Source organism: Bombus vosnesenskii, unplaced genomic scaffold (assembly GCF_011952255.1).
Source record: "Bombus vosnesenskii isolate JDL3184/JDL3185 unplaced genomic scaffold, Bvos_JDL3184-5_v1.1 scf7180000013305, whole genome shotgun sequence".
NCBI lineage: Eukaryota > Metazoa > Arthropoda > Insecta > Hymenoptera > Apidae > Bombus > Bombus vosnesenskii.
The window spans coordinates 1849686-1864813 of NW_022882954.1; the positions used below are offsets into that span (position 1 = coordinate 1849686).

The 15128-nt window shown below is 45.2% G+C and overlaps 3 protein-coding genes and 1 long non-coding RNA gene across 4 annotated transcripts; 2 read left to right on the plus strand and 2 right to left on the minus strand.

Annotated features, from left to right (window-relative positions):
- The first annotated feature begins 17 nt into the window (after positions 1-17).
- On the plus strand, positions 18-3431 carry LOC117234420 (uncharacterized protein PF11_0213-like). Its single transcript, XM_033495586.1, has 4 exons — positions 18-384; positions 467-670; positions 739-2535; positions 2608-3431. The coding sequence occupies exons 1-4, from the start codon at positions 300-302 to the stop codon at positions 3345-3347; spliced, it is 2826 nt and encodes a 941-aa protein (XP_033351477.1). The 5' UTR covers positions 18-299; the 3' UTR covers positions 3348-3431.
- Positions 3432-4982: 1551 nt separating this feature from the next.
- LOC117234430 lies at positions 4983-6196 on the minus strand. The gene is made up of 2 exons (XR_004493525.1): positions 5459-6196; positions 4983-5285 (listed from the first exon to the last, which is right to left on the minus strand). It is a non-coding gene; the product is annotated as an uncharacterized LOC117234430 (long non-coding RNA).
- A 141-nt stretch (positions 6197-6337) lies between these two features.
- On the plus strand, positions 6338-8725 carry LOC117234429. Its single transcript, XM_033495605.1, has 2 exons — positions 6338-6528; positions 7118-8725. Exons 1-2 carry the CDS (start codon positions 6484-6486, stop codon positions 7370-7372), a joined length of 300 nt encoding a protein of 99 aa, XP_033351496.1. The 5' UTR covers positions 6338-6483; the 3' UTR covers positions 7373-8725.
- A 932-nt stretch (positions 8726-9657) lies between these two features.
- Positions 9658-14544, minus strand: LOC117234424 (hairy/enhancer-of-split related with YRPW motif protein-like). The gene is made up of 3 exons (XM_033495594.1): positions 13093-14544; positions 12588-12802; positions 9658-10573 (listed from the first exon to the last, which is right to left on the minus strand). Exons 1-3 carry the CDS (start codon positions 13737-13739, stop codon positions 10167-10169), a joined length of 1269 nt encoding a protein of 422 aa, XP_033351485.1. The 5' UTR covers positions 13740-14544; the 3' UTR covers positions 9658-10166.
- Between the last annotated feature and the right edge of the window lie 584 nt (positions 14545-15128).

Here is a 15128-nt window from a genome sequence, read left to right on the forward strand (position 1 = left end):
GGCGGTAGAAACATGCGCGAGGAACAGAGCGCACATTCTATGTGAGAAAGAAACATATACACGGAGAAATGTGTGTTCGTAGTTTCGTACTAATTGTATTAAATATATGTAATGTACTAATTTATGTTTAGAGTGGTTAATCATTTTATTTTGCTATTTGGACTATACCTTTAGTTATCAGATATTAATAGCTTTATAAGAAGAAAGATATAAATAAGAATCATAGAACTTTAAGTGTTATTATAACGCGAAAATTATAGTTTTTGTAAAAATGTCAAATATTTAAAATATTATTGAAAATGGCTAAACGAAAAAGTTTAAACAAACGTCGGTCTAGATACAGTTCTGCTATTTTAAATTCCGATACGGATATTTTTGGTGATGGTATGTATTCGCTTGACAACTTTGTCTAGGTTAGGTATTTATATTATAAAACAGTATACATACTATAGTGTTTATATTTCAGAATACCCATACTGGTGGAAAAAGTTGGAAGACACTTCGTTAACGCAACTATCAACTGATTCGAAAATTTTAAATCAAACTAGTCGTCATTTAGATTCTAATTCACAAATAGAAACAAGCCAGGTTACAGGTGAATGGTGGAAAATATTAGATGTTTCAAGTATTCCAAATTCTCCCAAAATAAACGAAGATGTCGTAGAAAAAAGTATGTTCCTTTAATCTATGAGGTATATGTTACAAAACTACTTTTTATTAATTATGACATTTCATTAGATTCAGCTAACAATGTACTGATGTCAGAATCTGAAGAAGAACTTGAAATTGCAAAAAGCAAGCATCATTTGCGTTCAAAGGCAAGAAAAAGCAAGGATAATATTTTTTTGAACGTTTTAAATGATTCTGTAACAACCAAGTCAGACGTTAAAAAGGATAATAATAATGTAATAACGTCGGAATCCGAGGAAGAACCGGAAATTGCAAAAAAGAGACATCCTCTGCGTTCAAAGGCAAAACAAAGCAGAGATAATATTTTTTTGAATGTTTTAGATGATTCTATGACAACTACGCCAGAAGTTACACAGAAAAATAATAATGTAGTAACGTCGGAATCTGAAGAAAAACCTGAAATTGCAAAAAGGAAATTTCCCTTGCGCTCTAAGGCAACAGAAAGCAAACATAATATTTCCTCGAATGTCTTAAACGATTTTATAATAGCTAAGTCAGATGTTAAAAAGAAAAATAATAATGTAGTCACTTCAGAATCCGAGGAAGGATCTAAAATTGCAAAAGAGAAAAATCTTTTGCATTTAAGGGCAAAAAGAAGCAAAGGCAATATTTTCTTGAATGTCTTAAATGATTCTATGACAACTAGATCAGAAGTTATAAAGAAAAATAGTAATATAGTAACGTCGGCATCTGAAGAAGAGCTTGAAATTGCAAAAAGCAAATACCATTTGCATTCAAAGGCAAGAGAAAGCAAAGATAATATTTTTTTGAACGTTTTAAACGATTCTGTAACAACCAAGTCAGACGTTAAAAACAAAAGTAATAATATAATAACGTCGGAATCAGAGGAAGAACCGAAAATTGCAAAAAAGAGACATCCTCTGCGTTCAGAGGCAAAACAAAGCAGAGATAATATTTTTTTGAATGTTTTCGACGATTCTATGACAACTACGTCAGAAGTTACACGGAAAAATAATAATGTAGTAACGTCGGAATCTGAAGAAGAACCTGAAATTGCAAAAAGGAAATTTCCCTTGCGTTCTAAGGCAATAGGAAGCAAAGATAATATTGGTTCGAATATATTAAACGATTCTGTGACAACTACGCCAGGAATTGCACAGAAGACTAATAATATACTAACGTCGGAATCTGAAGAACCTAAAATTGCAAAAGGAAAATATCTTTCGCGTTCTAAGGTAACAGAAAGCAAAGATAATGTTTTTTCAAATGTTTTAATTGATTCTACGACAACTAAGTTAAAAGTTATGCAGAGAAGTGGAAAAAAAAGTTCTAAGAGTAATTCTGCATCAAATAGCGAAACAGTTGCTAACATTGAACAATTAAACAAGATACAAGGATATAGTTTGAATCACAGTCAAAAGACTGGTGATATTTCAAAACTAAAGTCTAATATTTCAAAGAATAAAAATAATGAGTTACAAATGGCAACAAACTACTTAGTTCCTGCAACAACCGAAACATCAGTTTCCAGCGAAACAGAGTCGAATCGGTGTGCATTAAATTTTGAGGATGATTCTATACATTTTGCGATGCCAAAAGCACAGAGTACAATACTCGAAGGTAGTAGTTTGTCTGTACATAGTAGCGCTAAGGAAAGCAATAACGATGACACATACCATAAAATATTAAAATGGAAATCAAAGTTGTTAACAAATAATAATAAGAATGCAAAGAAGAATTTATTTGAAACTGTACTTGAAGATCAAGAAAGTACTATTAAAATAGGAGAAAATGCAACAGCCGATGGAATAGCAGAACATTCACTGAAATCATCAAAGGTCTCTGAAGCACTACATCTTTCTCGATTGCCGTCTTCTCCTTCCAAAAAAGCAATTTCGTCTCCTTCCAAAAAAGCAATTCCGTCTCTTTCTAAAAAAGCAATTCCGTCTCCTTCCGAAAAAGCAATTTCGTCTCCTTCGCGACATTCAACGGTGGTCAAAACGTGTACAAACACACATAGCGAGGAGCCAAAAGGCCAGACAAGCATCAGGCACTTTTTGATGTCGGATAAAACATTGCCGACATTGCAAATGTTTTGGGATAAAGAGAAAGTAGATGGAATAAAACGAGAATTAGAGAGGGTGAAGGAAAGAGAAATAGCTCGTATGAAAATAGATAGAAACAAGCAAGAAGTTCAAAAGAAGTTGCCTTTGCGGGAAGAAAAAATAAAGAAAATTGAGAAAAATACGAAGTCGACATTGCAGAATCAACGTCCTATGAAACAAGTCCATAAGGCTTTTTTGGTGAATGGGCGGGCGTACAGAGCCCCTCGGCTTCCCCGTCCCCAATACTGGATTACCGATCGTCTTTATAAATACTTGTGGAAGTGTATGGAACCGAGATTCAAGTTGGAAACTAGAGTGGTTTCTGAAAAATTTATACATCAGTTGTCGAGTGTAACAACGTTGATCGCCAAACGTAAATCATACTTGAATTATAAAGCTGAATTGTACGCGTTGATGAAAGAAATGGCACGGCTTGATATTATTCATACTCGAAACGATTTTTACAATTTTTGTCATGATTTCTTTCCCTATGAGCTTCGCGTTAAAACAGTGCCAATGTTATTACCTGGAAACAAGAGAAATATACCATACGACGCGGACACACTGCACAAACCTCTTCTAGTCCCTTGAACTGTTTGTTGTACATGACGCTGTTACATTTAACGCGATTCATACCACAGAATGTAAATAAATATATTTTCGTTATGTTCAAAGGAAGGAATCGGTCCAATTTATTTCGTATCAGAAGGTTACTTACATTTTATGCCCTAATTAAAGTGATCATTTTTCTCCATTGAATCTCTGTACGTAGAATGCAAAAAGCATAAAATATAAATAATATCGAATAAAATGTAGATGTACATTTGGTTGTTTATGTAATTTGAGCTGGTATTTTAGCATTGGTCAATCGATATTTGAGCGTCTAAATCAATGCGAAGCAAGGCGTGTGAGGATCGAATTGCGACGTTTCCCACGGAACGGACACTCCATGTTCCAAAAGATCAACGCTTCTATTTTTCCTTTTTTTCCATTTTTCCTTTATCCACGCGTCCGCTATACAGTTGGACCTTGTACGCATCCACGTTACCAGTACAGGTGTACATAAGTTCGCTTCTACCTTTCCACAGGTATACAAATTTTCTATTCCTCTTCGTATCGACAAGTATGACAGATAGTTTATCGTTGTTTCGCTGACTTGTCGTTGAAAGAAATATCGTTTATTATCACGCTGAAAATGATTCGCTCGGATGTTAGTGACTATTTCTGTTTTCGGTTTATTACGGATCAACGCGTGACGAAAATCACGATTCTATAAATATTTGTGACAAGTGAATTTGACGTAATGAAACTCGAGCAATACGTGACATAGTGAAAAGAAGAGTAACAGATTAAGAATGGTTCTCTCGGATTTACGTAATATATCGAGGTTAGTAAAAGTAGTTAAACAACCTCGATACTGCGACTTTTGACTCTCATTGAACGAATAAACAGATTTCCCTATTGTCCCTTCTATCCTTGTACTTTCCTATTGTCAGAGAGGCACGTTTGTTTGTGCAATTTCTCGAATCACGAGGAAATTTTGTTCGATCGATTATAACGCGATCGAACGACAATGGTGCCGTATTGATGATTTTCGGGAAGGCAGAAGGTAGGGCGGTAATCGTTGGATATACGATATCGTCGGTTTTCTCTCTCCGAACGAAAGGAAGGGAATACAAAGACGGTGTTATACTTGGGAGAGCTGTCTTAATTAACCGAACGAATCTGACCGAGTCTCGTTTGAAGTTTAATCTCTAATGGAACAGCCGTCGCAATTAGGTGAGACTTATTTTGCGCACGCCATGTCGTGTATAATGTTTGAGCGAGCATCGGGGGACACGTGACACGGCACGCGTCGCTCGTTACTCTATCGATATCGGCGATTGTTTCCTTTAAAAATGATTACGCTCTTTTTTATTTCATCGATACTCCCTTTTCTCTCTTTCTCCCCTTCCACATTCTTTTCTTCGTTGAAAATATGCAACTGCCGTTTCTTTTCCGAAAATTCGATTTTCCCGTTTTTTTTTTTAAGAACACTGATATGCTTTGACCGATTAAGTACGTATATAGCTTGTCGAGTCACCGGGCCACGTTCAGAGTATTATGTTTAACCGGGGCGAAAAAAGCGGGTGGTTAGATACCGCTGTCGGAAATATTTGGCACGTGCCATGATGATTTGGTTACTTTGCTTGTTCGAATATACGAAGATTAAAAACTGACAAGGCAAAGGGGATACGAGGATGCGTCACGCATCTTTGCGTCAAGCATCTTTTCTCTTTTATTTTATCACGTTGTTACTTATATCGAATTTCGTACATGCTTCCTACATATATTTATGTACATATGGTATGGTAGATGTACAGGATGGCGAACTAGTTTCAGGACAATTCAAGATGCAAGTAGTCTTGTTTGACGTCATCGATGTAATTGGAATGGTGCATTGTGACGTCGTCCGTATGACGCTACTTTAGAATCGTTTAACTCGTCCTTATGAAAGGTGACAATGATTTCCCGAAGATGCGACACGACCTAGCAATGATAAAGGTACCTCTTATTCGGTGATTGAAGGCGACGAACGGTCGCGGCGAGCATCGCGTACGAAACGATCGCGGTGTTATGAAATCGTGGCCAGAAACATAAAGGAAGTGTAGCCATTTATTCCGACGAATGTGTAGAGGGATTTTACAAAGAAGAGTACTTACTTTCGTAGATCGAGTAGCCGGTATTGGCGTTCCTTCGAGCGAGCACAGCTCGAATGTTATGACAATTATGAGTTTTCCGTGGGTGCATCGAGGTGGCACGTGGCGACGCGCATTGGGGAGATGGTGGCCGCGTGTCGCCGCGTGAGAACAGCTTCGCTCACACGCGTTACGTCGCGCACGTGCATATCTACTATGTATTGCGTCTACTAGCTTTGCGTACACGCATGCGTACCCGCGACCGCGCCACGCGCCTCTGCCACCCTCCAACTTTTCAATGAGCACTCCTCCTCTTCTTCTCTTTCTTTTCTCTTTCCTTTTTCTTTGTTCTCTCAGCTTCGCCGGTATCCATCATCTTCGAACATGGATCGATACGTATCGCGTTTGTATTATCGCGATCGTAAACGACGAAAAAATTATACATTCGCTATCGATACGATTGCAAAGGTCGAATCGATCGCGCTTTAATTCGATTCGATCTTTCACCCTCGTATCCTCTATGGATCAGCGAGTATGTCGCGAGTATGAATACTCGTTCCACTTTCGTTTTAGTATTTCGATAGACAGCGTTTCGAATGGGAAGGAAAAGAAGAAATAATAGAAGATAAAGCAGGGAAAAGTGCTTTTCAAATATGTAACCGATGAGAGGATTGGCGTACGTTTGAAAAAAAGGGAAGAGGTAAGCAGCGAGGTACGTACATACTCGGTTACCCTTCCTCCATTCGTTCATGAAGTTCGCTCTTTGTACAATAAGGTAGAAACGCGATTCCACTCGGAAGTAGTACACAGTGAGTGTTTGAGTGGGGATAGGGAGGTTCGTACAGCGTGGTACGATAAGATCCGGCCAGCCGAGGTGATAAATAGGACCGTCTAGTGGCTCGGAGCGGTATTTGGTCGCGCGACGCTGAGGCGTGCGCATCGAACTGATTCGTTTGCACGGTGAGAGTTCGTATCGGTCAAAAATCAATCTTACAGCCGCCGCTACGTTCAATTTTCCTGACAATCGAAAGGAAATTCGGATATCGGACATGTTACGAAAATTGCTGAGCAAATCTGGTCGCAGACTCTTTAGGGTAAGGCGATGACAATTATCCCTTTCGACTATGTCGCACGCACGCACGTATACACGCACGTTTCTGTCGCATCGGCCGACCTGATTTCTTTAACCTCGCGTTTCGCATCGTTAACCTAGTCACCGAGTTGATGTCGCTATTTTGATTTTAGTTTAATTTCGTCTAATCGCCGTAACGAAGCGAACCTTTCCTCGTTTCCCGTGTACATTGCAAGATTTCTTTACACGTGTCTAACTAAAGCTTCGATCAATTCTATATAGGACATTTTTCATACGACGCAGGGCCGTGTAATTTTCGTCAGCGTGATTTTAGCCTTGCTCGACATTGATTCGTTTAACTACAACCCAACTCGCACGGACATATGCTTTGCTTGTAAGGTGCATGTACTACGTGTATCTACGACCTAACCTACTGCTGCTATATAGTCGGTTCAAAATGTTTAATCGGTTTTAGCGAGTTGTCGATAGAGTTCGACGATGATGTTTCGTTTGTTCGCCGATTAATTCGAATCAATCGGACTGAAACGGTAGAGAGAAAAGATAAAGGAGGTGGTGGAGACTATATCGTATGCCGCTGTTTCAATTTGCAGGCCATCAAGAAATTGTCAACGAGAAGCCGCAAGGCGAAAAAGTCACAAAACTCGACCTCTTGGCACTCGGCCATGCCGGAGTTGGAGACAGAGTCTCTTTCGTGGTCTTTACCGTCTCTGGATACGAAGAGCATCGACACGTTCACGACGTACGTTGCCGACAATTCCGAGGATGGTGGCTCAATGTGTTGCTTCTGTGACGAATACGAGGAGAATCAGCGAAACGAGAACATAGAGAACGAAATGATGATCTAACGTATGCGACGTTACGGTTGCCACGAGTATTTAATCCATACGGTTACTTCCATCTTTCTCTTCGTTGGCCAGACGAATCTAAATCTCGTGGTCGCTGTCGTCGCCTCGAGCGTACTAACGTAGCCACGATATCGACGAACGGGATGGAACATGGAAGAGTCGAGAGGATAAAAAAAAAAAAACACAAGTATTGGCGGCCATTTGGATATCCTTTGCGGTTCGCTTTATGAGATGGTCGTACGCTCGGTTATCTTTCGAGTCGAATTTTAACGAAAATTGGACCACGCCGAATCCTACGTTCTATCAAAGAGGATATATACGTTACCTACGTACATACGTATTTTTTTTTTTCACGATGCAACGAACCGTCTAAAAAAAATAGCTATATATACTTCTTAAGAGCGAAGGATGTAACGTCGGGTGAAATCGAGCCTATTAGATATATTTTTGTTTATAACGTTTATAACGTATAAACAGAGAGAAAGAAAGAATAGTCTAATTACGTACTTACATCGGTCTTCCGAAGAGCGACACGTTGGTAGATACCACCACGTTGGTGGTTCGTCGATTCGATCGAGTCGGATTTTTCTCACGAGCGCTTACTCGTTATTTCGATCTCGCGTCGACTCGATTGGATGCTGGCATTTAATCGTTGATAGCGAACAGAGGGACAGTAGAGGAACTGAAGCGAGAAAAGAGGAAGGAGAAAAATACGTTGTTTCTTAGACGTAAAAAGATATCGATGCTTCGATATATGCAAATAATCTACCTGAAATGCACGATGACGCGCGATTTAAACATTTTCGTTATCGAAAGTATTATTTCTAGAGATAAGATATTTTGCTCACACGATATGCTCACAGAGATATCAAATTGTTTTATGGTACAAATTAGTCCTGAAAGTTGCACTCCTTACGCAAGTACGACAGAGTGCCGGCTACACACGTTCCGCTGGTCGTAAGCTTAGGTTCAAGCTCGCGGAAGAAGCGCGCGGGAGTAAAGGCCGCTCTCGTATTTTACTCGCAGTATTCTTTTCGAATTACCACGTCGTACGATTTATGTTAAAATAATGTCGAACGTTGGTTCTCTCGTGCGACCATAGTTTTAGGTATAACGTTTGTACGCGTCGTGTACTCACTTGTATCGTATTTACATGTATAGGTATATGTACAGATGTGTGAAACTACGTGAATCTATATGTACATAGTTATAGGATATGCGCGAATGTACATAGATACGACGATGTACGATAACGAACGAGTGGCGATATCTTATTGTAAGTATGTCCGACGAGGCTGTGACTTTTTAATGCATGCGAATATATCGTAAATAAAATAGTTTTGTCGACGATTATTCGACGTTTTTATGACCCTTGTCGTTGAAGCTTCGATCGAAGCTTGCGTTCGTTCTCGATAACGCAAAACACGTAACCCGTATCCATATGCAGGTACAGCATAACGCGTTTACGCTTGCGATCAAAGAGGTACATAGGTACTTGTACTTGTGCATAGGTGAAGGTAGAGGAGTTACGTTTGGCGATCGATCGAGTGGCGGACACTAACGATCGAGCGAGTTTCTTAAACGCGCGAAATAGGTATGTACAACTAACAAGCAGCGTTCCATGGTAACGTTCGCAAGAAAAGGGAGGAGCGCGAGGAGCAAAGAGAGGCGACGGTAATTCGGCGGCTCGGCATCGAACAATAGCCACGTGCCCACGCACTATTCTTCCTGTTTGACAATTAGCTCGGCTACTCCCCGTGGATTTCGAATATTCGTAAAAAAGAAAAAGAAGAAAAAAAAAAAAGAGAAGCAGCAGCGGCTAATTATTCTCATCGATCGTAACGAGCTGCGCGAATTTCCCGTTTTGCGAACGTATTCTCTATGGAAGGTTTAACGAGTCGCAAAACTGGTTCGTATGCCGCTGTTCGAGCGGAACCCTACCACGGACGCTTACTTTGTTTCTCGTTGCGACCAATAGTTGGCCTCGGCAAGCTGCAAAACGAATCTTTGCATAAGAATAGTTGGCGAACTTTGTCGTTACGAGCACGATGCGTCAGCGGGCATAGCGCGAATCCTGTTCCGGGGAAAACCCGGGATGATAGAGGATAAGGAGCGGGGATAGAGGCGAGCAGAGAATAAGTTGGCAGAAGAGATAAATACTCGCGCGTTTCGATGGTTTCGTGAATTTGACTCGATCGGCGGGAAACGTAGCGGCAGAAACGAGATGTCGGATATAACGTACGTGTCTATATGTACATAAGTAAATAAATATACGTTATAGTATGTTTCGTTATCGTCGTTTTATTGCAAACATCTTTGAGCGTTTCCTTCCATAGGACGTACGCAGCGCGATACGTTTAATGGCACTTGTTCGATCGATACATCTTCGACTCGATTATTATACAAACGAGCAGACTATATTTGTTACAAGAGGAACGTGAAATATAAAGGAGTAAAAAATAGAAATAAGAGCGAGCGATTTCGATCGCGTTTCGTTATTTACAATAATTGCGATTATATCTATATACAAATCTATGTACAACGTCGTGGCTCGATCGGCAGGCATCGCGAGTCGAGTCGAACCGAATAAATAGATAACATCCGCTTGGATGGTTATTAGGTACTCGCATGACTACCGTACGTAAAGTACCGTACCGTGTCGTAATTTAGAAAAGAGAATTCCCCGAGGAGAGGAATACGAAATCAGGAGAGAGTTCTACGTTCGTTCGAAAACGAGACGAGATGATAAGAAGACGCAGGAAGTGGCGAAACTCGCCTAAGGATGGGCCGCGTTTCAGTAGGCCAGTTCGGCACCCCACGGTCTATAAGGTTTACCGTGTTGCTGCTGGGGATACTGGCCGGGATACTGGCCCCATCCGAGCGCGCTACCACCCAGAAGAGGTGGCATAGTACCCGTTCCAGGTGGCATTCCAGGGGGAACCGAGCTCGCCGCCGGCTCGTAGCTGCTGCTCGTCGAAGACGACGTCAGACTCGTCACCGGGGGCACGGACGAGGGCACCGCGGACGGAGGATGATCGCGGTGAAAACTTTGCAGATGGGAGAGCAATCGTAACCTCAGAGGATCCCTCTCGTCGAGGCCTTCCATCGTGACCAAGTAGCGACCGACTTCGGCCGCGCATTCGCCCCAGCCGACCGCGTGGTAATCCATCGCCAGCTTCGTACTGTCGTATCCTTCGGGACCTGTAAAATTACAAGACGATGCGTCAAGTACGCGTGGAGCGGTATCGATTTTCATTCGAATCGGCGCGTATTTTTCATCTACGCGAAAGGATATGGCAGCCGGAAGGATATGGTACGCGTAGTACGTACAGGAGGAACGGGACAGGTAGCGTGGGAACCGTTTAGACCCCCGTAGATCCTGACAGATGCGCGTTATACGAGCCGCTACGCGCAGGCTGCGAAGATCCAGACTACGCTACTACGCTGATTTCTTCCGCGTTTCTTTTCTTTTTCTTCCTCTTTTCTTTTTTTTTCCGTTGCTCGAACGTCGCGTCGGTTCTTCCTCTCGTCGAGAGCGTCGCGCGTTTCGCAAGAGGCGCCCCGGTTACGCAAAGACGAATAAAATACGCGATACATCGGTTCGCGTTTGGAAAAATCGCGAGAAATCGCGTTCAGAGCGTTTGGAAAAAAAGAAAGAGAAGGAGAGAGAGAGAGAGAGAGAGAGAGAGAGCGCGATCGTGGATCGACAGCGACGGGAATCGCTATCCGATAGGTAGGCGAGAAGGCAAGGGCGAAAACTACGCGTACGTGTGTGTACGCGCGCGCGCGCGCGCGCAGATATAAAACGGGAGTCGGTTTCCCACAGGGTTCGACATCTGCCCCGACCGTGAGCAACTCGGCGGTGCCTCCTTGACGAAGGGTGCCACGCGGGACACCCCACTACTACCTAACTCGCCACCAATCGTGGGAACACCGCTTCGGAAGAGTCGTTGACTTCCTGTGCTTCCCACAGGATCTCCGATTCGGCTGCAGCTCCTCCCTGCCACCTGCTTCTCTCCAAGGATATCTCGTTCGCCGACGCGACCACGCGCTTCCCTTTCAAATCGCCGGAATACCGTTCGATCTCGCGTCTTTCTTCTCTTTTTCTTTGTCCGCTGGATCAGCGCCGACACCGTGATCCTCTTTACGAACGAACGCCGTTGTTTTCCAGCGCCTTCGTGTCGTTTAGATCGCGAAACACGAGCGTCGTTTACATGCCGACCAACGACTCGATCTCGATCGTGCACGAGATCCCGTAAACGACCGCGACTCGTGTTTTCACGATTTTAACGCACAGACGACAGATGGTTTTTCGGTTGCACAGTTTCGAGTCACACGCGATTACCACGATACGTGGCACGCCGCACGGTCAACAGGTGTCTTTCGGTAGGAAAAAGTATCGCTTCGTACCGATTTACGAGAGAACGTTGCTCGTTTGATCGTTTCGCTCGACTCGCTCGAACGTTCTTACAACGTGTCGCGATAACGCGTGATTTTCGGTCGATCGCTTGACCGCCGGTGCCGGGATATCGCCAGATTTTCAGCCTAGCGCTTCACCACCGACGCCACGATATCGCGCCACTTTTGTTTCTCTATCTATGCGCGTCTTACGCATCGACGCGTACGCACTCGTCGTCGTTCGTTTCTTTCTGCGTTTATTCTGCCTCAAGAAGCAAAATACGAGCGATCGGAACAAGGATCACTCTGCGAGAGTGTTTTCGCAGGTCTGTATCGGTATCTGTTTCGCGTGCCAACCGTTTCGATCGAAAGGTACGCGATAGAAGTTTTATAATCCTGTGCCTTTGCACGCATATAATACGAGCGAATTTATCGAATTTGTTTACGCGTCTATCGCCGATAGACCTTCGCTTTATCGGATCGTTCGACGTACTCGGAAGATTCTGACGTTTCTGACGTTCTTCAGAAACGAACAAACGAGCAGCGGCTGGTATTTAACCCCTTGCCGTGCCACGTAGCTCGACGAAACTGGACCCAAGCGGTAGGCGGTACGACGTTTACGTTTGGCCCTCGACTTTCCGTTCGTGAACCTGGCTTGCGATAATTACGTTTCGCCCTACACTGTCTGTTCGCGAGTCTGGCTCGCGATATTCGCGTTCGGGCCAAAGATCCTCGTCGGACGAGTCGGACTCGTCGAAGCACGGAAAGGGGCCAACCGGCGTGCAACACGGATGGTGGTGGTCGTCGAGAGGCTTACCTTTGTTTCGAAGCGACCGCAAATGTTCGACGGTGAGCTGCAAGATCTCCGCTTTCTCTAATTTGCCGCTGTGAGGATCTCTCGCTGCTGCCGGCACTAATCTCCGCAGCTCGCCGAGCGACGCGTTTATTCTGTCGCGGCGTTTCTTCTCTATCATTCCTCTTCTTCGCTTTCGCGACGCGTGCTGACAGGAATCGCCTCCCGGCGAATTACAACTGTATCGAACAAATAAGAGAATCAACAAAGCGATCGAAACGAATTAGTCGGTGGAAAGCGTAAGTGCACGACCTATGTAACCGACTAACACCGCCGAGACCAACTATCGAATTTATTGTTAACGTTACGGCCGATCCGGGGGTTGCTCTGTTCGCAACAGTCACCCTCTCTCAATCAAGACAATGAGATTTTAATTAGCGCGTCGTTCGAAAACATCTGGACGTGTGCGGCCGATCGGACACGAAACACTCGGATTGGACGCGGCATCGAAATCGGCATCGAAACTTACGGTTCTTTGCCGCTCTCCTCGGAAAACACGTCGTCGCAATCGGAATCGCTCATAGCTCTCTTCAAGTTTCTCTGTTGCGACGTTTGTTGTTGTTGTTGTTGTTGTTGTTGCTGTTGCTGCTGTTGTTGCTGCTGCTGCTGCTGCTGCTGCCCGCTCTCCTGACTCCTTATGTCCACGACGTCGATCTTAAGATCGGGGAACTCGTGACTAGATCTGATTTCGCTGCCCATGTCTGGCCTCATTCCCGACAAATCCTGGTGATGTCGCACCATCTCGGGCCTGTGCAATTCCGGTGGCTGGTGTCGTTGCTGCATCTCCGATGCGGCGGAAGGATGCCTCGGATCCGACCTGTGCATCTCGTGTCTGAGATCGGCGGTGCTGGTGGTAGTGGTGGCCGGATGCCTGAGGTCGTGAGGTGGACGCGGATCGTGATGATGGCGCGGTGCGTCAGAATGCTGCGGCTGATAAGAGGGATGCGGCGGCGGTGGATAGCCCCAGTGGTGATGATGATGAGTGGAAGGCGGACCGGGAAGACCGGAGATGTGATTGGGACCGACCGGGCCGACCGGACCGACCGGCCCGGAGCCGATTTCCGATGACAGCAACGTGCTGTTTTCGTCCGATCGCGCCACCACGACCCTCCACATTTCTTCTTCTTTCTTCGCCAATTGTCCCGTGCTCTCGAACTGTCGTATTCCTCGAAATCGATCGGCGACGCTTTCCTCGCGGTCGAAATCGCGCACAGATCGAAAACAGGTCGTCACTGATTCATCGCAAGCTGTCGCGTCGTACGTTCGTTCGGGTTCGTAAGCGTGCGACGAACGCGATCGTCGCTGTCACTCTTCACCACCACGTTACACCGCGAAGACGAGAGGAAGACGAAGTCGGCCGTCGCGAGATGCGATCGTTGTTTAGCGTAGCGTTGGCCGGAAGTCGATGGTGTCCACGTGTCGCGGCTTCCAGAGGAGGTTCGCGGTCGCGTGTACGCGCGCCAAGTAGACTCGCGATATATTAGACGATGGTGCGAAACGCGACGCACTCGCAGGCGTGTGCACTGGTCGCGTGGCGGACGACGTTTGTCATGTGCGGGCGGACTTGGGGACGGCACACGACCGCGTGCCCCGTTTCGTCCCTGGCACTATTGGTGGGGACTAGGTGTGCCGCGCCTCCTTGGTGCGGAGGGGGCAACTTCTCTGTTTCGCTTCTCGATCGCAAGGTGAAAACCCCTCTCCTCTCTCTCTCTCCCAACCCCTGCGCTCCCTTTAGAAGCACAGGGGTTTGCGACTGGGGGAAGAAAGAGAGCGAGAGACCAAGGGGGAGTAAAGCGGCGATCGGACAGGGCGGTTTTCGTGGGAACGCTCGTGGCGCTTAACTGGTCGCACGCCGCCTCTACCCTCTTGTTCGTGTCTGTGCGAGATTTTGCAAAATCTGGGAACATGACGCCACTCGCAGCACGTTGGCGTTGCGCGCGTCGACGAGCCTACTGACGCCTACCGAATCGCACAAGGAAGAGGAAAGCGGTCGCATCTATCGGAGAAAACTGGATCTCGCGGATCGGTCCTTGAATTAGCGTGAAATCGCTTTGCTGGTTCGGCTATCTCTCGACGCGACTCCCACGGTTGCCAGGACTCGCGAACGCTCGCTACGAAGGGTGGCCGGCTACGAGGGAGGGTGCGATCACGATAGAACCGTTCTCACGCGGCAATCGCACGCGGCACGCGCTCCTACGATTATCGCTGGCTCTATGGGAACCAAGCCGACTAATCGTGCGTCGCGTCGTTGACTTTTTATCGAAACCGAACCACCGCTGCCGATCCGCCGACTATTCGCCGGATCCAAAAACGCGAAAATTCCTCTTTTTCTTCTTCGGCTAGCGAGATCCGAATATCCGAATTTTCGGTAATTCGGCGATGCTTTGTACTGATTCGAACTGATTCGAAAGACCGTCGCGGTTGGTTCGCGATCGAAAAGCTCGATCGATACTCTGGCAGAGTTCTAGCGCGATATTCCGCGTCGCTCTGTGGATAGGAGAAGGC

Coding starts and splice junctions, on each gene's coding strand:
- LOC117234420 (XM_033495586.1), top strand. CDS start 300: ATGGCTAAACGAAAAAGTTTAAACAAACGTCGGTCTAGATACAGTTCT. Junction 385..466: donor TACGGATATTTTTGGTGATG/GTATGTATTCGC, acceptor TTTATATTTCAG/AATACCCATACTGGTGGAAA. Junction 671..738: donor CGAAGATGTCGTAGAAAAAA/GTATGTTCCTTT, acceptor ACATTTCATTAG/ATTCAGCTAACAATGTACTG.
- LOC117234429 (XM_033495605.1), top strand. CDS start 6,484: ATGTTACGAAAATTGCTGAGCAAATCTGGTCGCAGACTCTTTAGG. Junction 6,529..7,117: donor CTGGTCGCAGACTCTTTAGG/GTAAGGCGATGA, acceptor TTCAATTTGCAG/GCCATCAAGAAATTGTCAAC.
- LOC117234424 (XM_033495594.1), bottom strand. CDS start 13,739: ATGTGGAGGGTCGTGGTGGCGCGATCGGACGAAAACAGCACGTTGCTG. Junction 12,803..13,092: donor GAGGAGAGCGGCAAAGAACC/GTAAGTTTCGAT, acceptor TGTTCGATACAG/TTGTAATTCGCCGGGAGGCG. Junction 10,574..12,587: donor GCGGTCGCTTCGAAACAAAG/GTAAGCCTCTCG, acceptor GTAATTTTACAG/GTCCCGAAGGATACGACAGT.